Genomic DNA, 9,789 nt, shown 5'->3' with positions numbered 1-9,789 from the left:
TTAGACAGAGATTCTCATGTTCACACAAATTGTTATCTGAAATAAACAAAATAAATTAGGTAAAAAAACTGTAATGTTTTTATTGCGGAAACCGTTCTTGCACAGGTAGATCTATGTATTAATTCATGTGCAATATTTTTATTTTGTTCTTACAAACTCGTTTGCTTCTAACTGACTTTTGTAAACCATAATGATTTTACGACTTTAAGTTTTCGTATTTCCAGCACATCACTTATACCTGGAGAAAGCCTCCTTCCTCCACACCTGGTTCACATGTACAGTAAAAAGAACCTGGTATGTTGACATAGGTGCTGCCAGTGGGGCAAATATCGGTTTGGTTGCATTTATTCACGTCTTAAAAACAGCATGAAAATTTGAATGATAAAATACTTCAGGTTGTTTTATTTGTAAGTTAAATAATTTGTGGAATAGAAAACGTTCCTGAATTTGTGGAATAGAAAACGTTTCCTGTATTAGGTTCTGTAACTAACTTTTCACCAATATATTTGTATACTGACTGTTCGGCTGCGTTTAGGACAACAAAAAGTAAATTCTTCATTTAGTTGGTGACTGCATGTTTTACGGCCCTCAACCACAAAGACACAATTACTGAATCGTTTTTTCGTCTCACCAATATCACAGTTATCGCCAGTCATGCCGTAATCCCGACACTCACATCTGGGCTCTCCGTAGTCCGTGAACCTGCAGAATCGGCCAGACAATCGTTGAATTCTGTACATATTTCATTACAAAACAAAAGTAACACCGCAAATTTTCAACGGTTTTTGGTGTTTCGAAAAGAACAAGCATAATCCTTATTTCGCTGTTTTAATTAAAAGATGAAAAATAACCTTTTTCATCACATCTTGTTCTCTCGTAACCTTCTTTGCATTCACATTTGAAGTCGTTGCGATACTTCCTGCAGTTTTGTGTGCCCGGTTGGTTACAATTAGCTTCGTCAGCATCGCTTGTACATTTATCTAAAGAAATAAACTTATTAGGATTAAAAACAGCATATATTTCGATTCTGACTTACCCCATAGAGTGTCATATACACGTAGCTAAAATAAAAATGAAACTTGTAAATTGAATGAAAATGCACTAAGAAAAGGAAAGCATAAATTGTAATTTTTACTGTAGCGTCTCACTCACGGTTTGCGGGATTATACCAGATTTATTATGTTGCTGTCCAATACGCAGCACACCATCAGCACACGCTAGGTAGAATAACAATGCACACAACGGTTCATGCAACAGACGACACAAGATGGTAACCGGCACATTATAAAACACTACATTTACCATAAAGGATCATATATTTTGGTTGCTACAAGTTAGTAAAGAGTTGCATCTTTAGTGCAAGATAGAAAGAGTTCGCTTTTGTCTTACCGCATGTGTGTAATCATCAAATATTCTTCTTGTTTCTTCAGAAGTGCAATGTTCTTCAACACATATCCATTCAAAGCTTGATTTTTGCTGATCAGTCATTTCAACATCGTTAGATCGCCTATTTCTTGTTAAAAACTGCGATGCCTTCTCTTTGTCAACAAAAACTAAAAATTGAACAAAATGTAATATAGCTTAAGACCTTCGAAAGATGCAAGTAGCAAATGTTTAGTCACTAACAAACACTTGTGAGATGAGTTAAGAAAAAAAACATGCAATAAATTTGAACTTACCTCCAAACTCAGCTGTGAATACTCTAGCAATGCAGCATACCAAAATCAAAATCACTGCCAATCTCATTTTAAATGTCGAATTCGTTGAAAGTACCTTACTATAGTCTTTCTTAACGTTTCAACTGTATTTAACGGGGCTAACTGGCGTTTTTATCTCACTAGATAAAAATGCAGTCAACAGTTATTTGTGATGCGTCAGTTTTTTTCAAATTAGCCGACGTCATTTCACATCTCGTGATGTTTACCAGTTTACAAGATCGTAGCAAACAAGTGCTGTTTACAAACAATGCAAAATGCATGTTGATAAAAAAAACGGCACATACACAATAAAAGGTGTAACGTGTCAAAAAGACCAATTTTCGAATGAGACAATTGTTTTACTGGCATAGCACAAAAATTACCATTTATTTTCACATGCCCTCTTGTAGCTGAGGACAAGTTAATTACAAAGGTCACTTGAATTATGTCGGCATAGCTAAAGACCTTTTACTTAGGTCTGCCATACGTCCTCTCCTTTTTACCGAAAAGCAAGTTGTCCTCCAAGGACTTTCTGTATTTACTAAGTATTTTAAAAGTATTACCAATTGTGTCTTTAACACATGCCAAAAAAGCGAGTGTTGTGGTCATTGTTAATTGAAATTAACAATTTATAGTAGGCTAAGTTAAACTGGACTATAATAATCGACGGAAGGAAATTCGTTCAATAACTTGTAGCTTTATTTTCTTTGGGCAGTGCACAAAAGTGAGTGTTAAAAGTGATATTCTTTGTCGGGAATGTGTCCTCCTTTTAGGTGAGGAAAATATGGTAGGCCTACTATTACTGATTGGCCACCATACAACTTAGACAAATTAGAACCATAATGCCGTTACTATAAACTCTGCCTGATTTAGTCGGACTCACAAAAATTGCCTTGTATAACTAAATATTTCTCAGACTTATCTACCAGCAAAATAATTCTTACAAATGCAGTGTTATAAGGTAGAGCTACTAACACCATAACGAGAATCACACACCCAAATGTGGTTGGTTGTATCTCCAAAAATGTTCACGGTTAGGGCTATTAGGGTCGGGGTAAGGTATTAGCACTTAAAATTCAATAAAACTAACCCAAAAAATTAGTTACTAATGCAAAAATTTTATGTAAGTTAATTATTTCCCAACCCAACCCATTTATAGCCGCTAAATAAAAATTCAGCTCTTTACGCCCCCTCGTGAAAGCGAAGTTCGGATTCTCGTTATGGTGTTAGTAGCTCTACCGTGTTATAAGGTCACTCATTAAAGCCTCCATACAGGCCTCTGATAAATTTTGCAACAGCGTGTGCTTTTCACATACAACGTCTGAAAAAAATGATTCTGGGAATCATTCCCTGTTCTATTGCCATTGTTGCAACAATTTCCACCTTTCATTATTATATTTATATCACAAGTTGGGAAATGTTTATTTCCAGGTTAAAATCCGTTGACAATGTTATTAAGAACACATTATAAATTCGCTAAAAAGCATCTTCAATGTCTATAGAGAGCAATAAAAGGGATTAAAATTAGAAAAAGCTTGCTGTGATTTAACAAATGTTTTGCTTCAGTCGAACCGCTTGTTATATGGGTTCAGGTTCGGTTCGGGTTCACTTGGTTTTGTTTTTGAGGGTTCGGGTTTGGTTCCGTTTTTCAAAAATGTATATTTTCGGGTTTAGGTTTTGTTCCGGTTCGGGAAAATTATCCGGTTCGAACCGGATTCCGGTTTTTAAACCGGTTCAATTTTTTATTCGTTTTAATTTAATTCTACCCATCATCTACCTGGCCTTATCAACTCCAATCGAAATGTGCCCGTGCACTGTTATTTTTGACACGCCCTACATGTGTTATCTCGTGTATTCTTCAGTGCACTGTTTTGAAAAAAATCGCGAAATATAAAATTGATTGCATTTTTTACTTGTTCGGTTTCGGTTCGGGTTCGGTTCCGGTTCGGCTCGGTACGCCAAACAAACTATGGGGTTTAACTCCGGTTCGGGTTTTTACAAAATCGTAATTAGCGGTTCGGGTTCGGTTCGGGTTTAATGAAATCAACCGCTCAAACCGGTTCCCGGATTCGGGTTTAGTTCCGGTTTGACTTGCTGGCTTCTGCCAATATAGTCTGACACTCTCAAGTAAACAAATGCCTAACCGTGACGTCAAAACACACGTACCACTTCTGGATTGAGCATCGTTCCGTTGTATTATTACTGACAAGTATCTTAGGATTGCCATGTTGGCCAATTTCTTGCCAGAATCGCAAAAGTTGCCTGCATTTCAAAGGCCTTGGCTGGCAAAATTGACCGACCTCAGACTAAACCTGCTTGAAACACCGCTAATAATTTGTCACATCCCAATGAAATCATGGTGGAATTTAAGAGTAAGAAGGCACTGATATACGTTTGTATGTTGTATCGCAGGGGCGGGCAACTTCTCCAGTCGGCGGGCCTGATATGGGAAAATGAATTACTTGGCGGGCCGGATTCTTGAATCGATACATTAATCGCGTATTTATCCAGTGATTTAAAACGGATTTTTGACCACCTAAACCAGGGGTGGGGAACCTTTTCGTTTATAAAAGCTACCTAACGATTTATCGACACTCGTGTAGGCCGCATAGACTATTTCCCAGGCCAAGGGCAGTGATGTTCAAACTTTTTGACTTACACAATGGTCGTTTTGCTATTTCCTCGTAGTTTGTAGGACTTACGGTCCCAGCTAATTAAAATTCCTCACTACATTTTCATCTTCACTACAACATTCAGGATTTATTTAACCTAGAAATTGCTGAACCTGGAGTTTTTGGTAGTCCTAACTATGAAAATCGCTTTATGTACCACTATGGGACCACATGGGTTTTGTTTGAAAACCGCTGCCCTGGAACTAATCAAAAAATAATCTGCAATAAAGTCAAAAATGCGTTTCTGTCTATTTTTTTCAGCGCCTGGTGCAGTCGGTAATATCAACATCTTAAAAATGTATTTTGCCATCGAAGGCCGCACTTAGTGCCCTGAAAGGCCGCATGTGGACTTTAGGCCGCAGGTTCCCTCCCCCTGCCTGAACTAGGCTATACGTGTGGAAACAAAGAAAACCGTAGGACACACACAAGGTTGGTAGTTATGTCGTAACAATGGACGTATGGTGCAATGGTAACAACGGCGGGAATTTTTTTTGCTATTGGGGAGCGTTACTGTGCGTTACAACTGTAATTTGACGTAGTAAGCAAGTAATGGGGGATTGCGGAAAACTGTGGCCGCGGGCCACATTAACATGTAAGACCGGAAACTGTCCGCGGGCCGCTCAAAATCCCGTCGCGGGCCGGATCCGGCCCGCGGGCCGTATGTTGCCAACCCCTGTTGTATCGAATAATTGTTATTTTAAATGTGGTATTTGGAAAAACCATATGAGTCACAGATGGGCGGTCTTTGGGCGGGAACAAATTTCACAATGATTCGTGGAAAATACAAATCAACACTTATTTGTGACAAGTGACAACTATAAAGCTGATCTGTTTCTAAATTTGCGCATTTGAAAGAAAAACAAGGCGTATTTGTGTTTTGTTGGGTTGTGTTTTGTGCAGACTACTAACAAAAAATTATTCTATGTTTACGAAAAGTCACCGCCAGACGTAGCGAACTGCGAAGTGATTTGTTTTGCATTTTTTGCAACAGGGGTTGTAACCAAAAATTGCCACTTGCCACTTGCCACCGGTTCAGTGGCAATTGCCACCGGTTCAGTGGCAATTGCCACCGATTCAGTGGCAAGTGTTTCGGTTGTCACCGGTTTCGGTGGCAAGTCGGTTTGGTTTTGGTGACAAGTGCAAAGTAAATCAATTGATACAAATTGTTCCCGATCGTTGACAAGCTATTAAGTCGCAAGTTGCTGTGGAGTGTGGTGTCTTTACCAGGAGCACATGAGATATGGCTTGAAGGAGATATTCTAAGAAGTGGTGTACACAAATGGCATTATTTTATTGGGTATAACGCTAAAATTTTTGGATATAGTTATCATAATTTGTGTGTACTGTGATATGTAAACTTTAAGATCAAACTTATTTTTTATGTTTTTTTGCAATTTTGCTCCTTGTAAACATTATTATTTTTCTTTGTCAATGTGGCTTTTGCAGTATGGATTATAATAAATAAATACAAAATACTTGAATACATTTCGTGAACATTTAGGCAAATTCCTAGGTCAGTGGTTCTTAACCTTTCATGCACTGTACCCCCACCCCCACTTTTGGGCCTCATGGGACCCATAAGTGGTAACCCAGTAAGACTCGTGCCCCCCTAGCAAAAATGTATTTGACAAACTTAACTAAATTAAAAAGACCATAAACCACAAAATAGTCGATTAAATTAGGTTATTTAATCATTTGCAACATATAATTAATTCTAAGCTTTAAAATAGAAAAGGGCTCACTGACTTTTAGTGGGTGGTTACAGCAAGCGTACACCCATGACTGCCCTAAATACAGCTCCTGGGCCCTGGTTGGAATCCCCTGTCCTAGGCAGATGCACTACAAGCATAAATAAATCATTAATCTTGTTTATTGATGAACTTGCATGAACAAAGAAAATGGGTGCAAATAGGGCATTTATACTTTTGCTGTTGCTCAAGGAGGTGAACAAAATCGTAAGCACATCTAACAAAACAGCAGTAAGAAAAAACATTATGGTTAACGTCTGTGTCACCTTACTGCAAAAACATAATTAAGAGGAAATATAAAGTCCATCTAGTAATTGTCAAATAACATATCATAATGCAGTAACAAACAAAAAGCTTGACAATGCACATAGGCTTGTGTGTGTGCCAGAGGAGGAGAGTGCTTGCTCGACACTTAACTACAAATTTATTACCTATAAACATTTTTCATTAAAGTATCACATGCTAACACATGATGAGTTGGTAATAGATCACAGAACAACTAAACATCCACGTAAGAAAATATGCTTGGGCGATCGCCAAAAGGACCATTAAAATCCAACATGGAAAGAGTAGTGATGGCACAATAGCTAACCATTCAAGTGTAATGAATAAATGTTGGATAGGGTAAAATTCCATAATAATTCACAAAACTATTATCAATCAATACAATATGCTAAAACAATGAAATATATGTAATGCTTGCATTCCATGGACCAGGTTATGTTCAGTTGCAGGTCAACAATATTGTGATGCAAATCAAATGTCCTTAAATCTTATACTAAAATATGCTTCGTAGAGAATCACACATCAATTCTGAAATGATAAATAGAGCCAGCAATTATACAACAGATACAGAGCAATGTAAGTTTCCTTTGTACTAGAACAAAATTTAAGTCTAAGCAAGATAAAAGTCAAAAATTGTCACTAATTAATTGTTGCTTTCACTCTGAGTCTGATTTAGAATGCAACATCATGGTTTCAATTGACAGCCATGGCGAGTAGACACCACGGCTTTAAGTAGCTGCCATGGCCAGTGGGCATCATGGCTTTAAGTAGCAACCTTGGCCAGAAACATATATGGCGAGAATAAGTTCTGCATCAAGTATTTAAATACCAGGTACAGCAACCTTGATATAAATGTCATAAAAGAACAGCTTATTGTGCATCAACATAGGGCAAAACGGTCCTTGCAACCAAGCAACTGCTAAGGGATTCCTTCACACCCACCACAAGGGATTGTGTGCTAATCAGAGGCAGAGCCAACTTTTTCAGCATGGGGTTATCTTTTCAACATGGCCAACGATTAAAGTGTCTTAACTCTAAAAAGACAACTCTCCACTTCGTTGATGGGTATCAAGACAACTACATGTGATAAATATGTAATTAGTCCCAAACAAAAAGTTGGAATTGACAGTGTTCACAGTACTTGACTCCCTATAACATTAGCAATTGGAAAAAAAGTAACATAACATGTTTGGCATAGCTTGCTAAAAAAATTACATTTCACCAACTTACATGTTGCTGTCTCAATGAACATAATCGTCTGAGTGTTTGTCTATTTCCACTTTTGCATGTATTTTCATGCTCCTGTGAGACTTTATGTCAGAGAGTTTTTGTATGGTTAAAATCAAATGTTTATGAGATTACTTTTCCATGTTTGAAAGCAAGGTTAAGTCCTTTTACAGATTGAATTAATCTCATTTTCTTAATCTCATTTTCAACTGTCAGCTAAGTCAGGCTCACAATTGTTATGAATTAAGTAGAAATTTCAGCCATTGAAATTTGTAGACTTGTTGTTTTCAACGATTTCAATCTGACCAATTCACAATGGCGGGATTATTCCATGAACACATGCAAATTCGTTGCAAACTAACGACGATGTTAAGTTCAGTAAAAAGGTGTTCGTTTAACTGTTCGTTCGGTAATAAGCGAACTTTTCATTCAGTGGCTACCGAACCTTCAGTGGCAACCAAACCTTCAGTGGCAACCGAACCTTCAGTGGCAAGTCTCATCCGATCGGAACGTTCAGTGGCAAGTCTCATCCGATCTGAACGTTCAGTGGCAAGTCTCTTTGAGTTTGAACACGTCCAGTCATAGAAACCAAATACATTTGACAGACGCAATCATCTACATTATATATACTCATCAAAAAAATTAGCATGCAGAATTTTTCTTTTTCACCTCACCAAAACTCAATCTGAGAGTTTTATTCGCATTATAATCGTCCACGAATGGATATTTGCTTGTCTCGGCATCGAGGTTTACATCTCTTGCCGTTGAGACATTTAACACATTTACTTTCCCCTTGCCAACCAGACTTGTCTACAAAACTTGCCACTTGCCAACAATACTTGCCACTTGCCAACAACGCTTGCCACTTGCCAACAACGCTTGCCACTTGCCAACAAGACTTGCCACCAACACTTGCCACTTGCCAACACCGCTTGCCACTTGCCACAAAAATTTCTTGCTTGCCACCGGATTGAGTGGCAACCGTGGCAAGTGGCAAGTGGCAATTTTTGGTTACGACCCTCACTCATTTTTTGACCATTTTTCTTAAAGTGTTGTGATTGTGATTGGTAATTGACGTAGACTAAACCAGTGAACATTCTATATGTTTTTATCAATGACTTTAGTTTAAACCAGTATTACACCTGAATATTTTGCAGGATGTTATGTGTGTAAGGTATTTTCTAGGCTCCCCAAACAATGGACTCATTTAGTCTTGGGCCATTATTACCTGATGTTGAAATTGCCATTGGACTGTACAACAATGTTTCTAACTGCAAGGATCTCAAAGAAAAGATATCTGAAGGAAATTTATGCATTGCACTTGTTAAGGCTGAAATGATAGTGGACACATTTCAATTGCTTGTAGCAGCTTCTAAGGCGTTTTATCATGAAGTGGAAAAACAATTGAAAACAAGGACTGTGTTTACGGAAATACTGTACAATCTGTCACCATCTAACAAAATTTCTGAATGCTTTAAACTTTTTGGTGTTAATGATACTGCAGAGAACATTATTGTTGTTTGTCGAAAAAATGATTCAAGTTCAGTTCGTTCAGAAGTTCAAGGAAACCTGGTCAGTTTGTCATTGTTGGATAAAATTTGTGACAAGGAATTGGTCAAAAAACTTTACAAGATAACAGAAAATGAAGTTTCTGTTTTACCACTTGTGGATTGCGTAGTTAGTCAAATGATTGCTAAGGAAGTCAAGTGACTTTTAATTGGTATTTCTTAGTACTCTTTTTAACTTCAACCTTAACTTGATGTTGATCAGTTCATGTGACATCACAGCACGCTTGAGCAATTTATAGTGCTTCGTTTCAAGTTGTGTTATTGACTGCTACAGTACAAAACTTCATTGAGATTTGAGGACTGCAAAGGTAAAAAAACATAGAAAAACTTCCGGTAAATTTTGTTTGGGGTCCGCAGACCTGCAGAATTTATGAAACGGGTCCGTGACTACAAAAAGGTCGGGAAACACTGATCTAAACTCTGGTGCAAATATTTAGTGTGCTTTCTGTCTTTATCATTTTGCTTACAAGGACATGTTGTTAAAATGATTCAATCATGGTATGCAATGCAACATGCATGATTCTTGGGGTTTTCAAAGAATATGCGTGTTATTTATTAATATACACTCATGTTAAACAGATATTAGGTTATA

The 9,789-nt window shown here is 37.6% G+C and overlaps 2 protein-coding genes and 1 long non-coding RNA gene across 3 annotated transcripts; 1 reads left to right on the top strand and 2 right to left on the bottom strand.

Annotated features, from left to right (window-relative positions):
• On the bottom strand, positions 1-1,746 carry LOC145212942 (vitamin K-dependent protein S-like). Its single transcript, XM_080081189.1, has 6 exons — positions 1,680-1,746; positions 1,390-1,553; positions 1,037-1,061; positions 852-980; positions 239-354; positions 1-36 (listed from the first exon to the last, which is right to left on the bottom strand). The coding sequence occupies exons 1-6, from the start codon at positions 1,744-1,746 to the stop codon at positions 1-3; spliced, it is 537 nt and encodes a 178-aa protein (XP_079937315.1).
• Positions 1,747-6,221: 4,475 nt separating this feature from the next.
• LOC145212374 (uncharacterized) lies at positions 6,222-8,650 on the bottom strand. The gene is made up of 2 exons (XR_013856683.1): positions 7,633-8,650; positions 6,222-6,930 (listed from the first exon to the last, which is right to left on the bottom strand). It is a non-coding gene; the product is annotated as an uncharacterized LOC145212374 (long non-coding RNA).
• Positions 8,651-8,764: 114 nt separating this feature from the next.
• LOC145212373 (EKC/KEOPS complex subunit Tprkb-like) lies at positions 8,765-9,777 on the top strand. The gene has a single exon (XM_080080476.1). It carries the CDS (start codon positions 8,827-8,829, stop codon positions 9,337-9,339), a length of 513 nt encoding a protein of 170 aa, XP_079936602.1. The 5' UTR covers positions 8,765-8,826; the 3' UTR covers positions 9,340-9,777.
• Positions 9,778-9,789: the final 12 nt, after the last annotated feature.

The sequence above is a fragment of the Phallusia mammillata genome, chromosome 2, assembly GCF_965637545.1.
Source record: "Phallusia mammillata chromosome 2, kaPhaMamm4.hap1.1, whole genome shotgun sequence".
Taxonomy (NCBI): domain Eukaryota; kingdom Metazoa; phylum Chordata; class Ascidiacea; order Phlebobranchia; family Ascidiidae; genus Phallusia; species Phallusia mammillata.
The sequence above is the reverse complement of the archived record's forward strand: the minus strand, read 5'-3'. Positions and strand labels throughout refer to the sequence as shown.

What these genes read in the sequence shown, in the direction of transcription:
- LOC145212373 (XM_080080476.1), top strand. Translation starts at nt 8,827, where the DNA reads ATGGACTCATTTAGTCTTGGGCCATTATTACCTGATGTTGAAATTGCC.
- LOC145212942 (XM_080081189.1), bottom strand. Translation starts at nt 1,746, where the DNA reads ATGAGATTGGCAGTGATTTTGATTTTGGTATGCTGCATTGCTAGAGTA. An exon ending in TTGATGATTACACACATGCG is followed by an intron (nt 1,062 to 1,389) that starts GTAAGACAAAAG and finishes TTTTTATTTTAG; the next exon opens with CTACGTGTATATGACACTCT. An exon ending in TGTATATGACACTCTATGGG is followed by an intron (nt 981 to 1,036) that starts GTAAGTCAGAAT and finishes TTATTTCTTTAG; the next exon opens with ATAAATGTACAAGCGATGCT.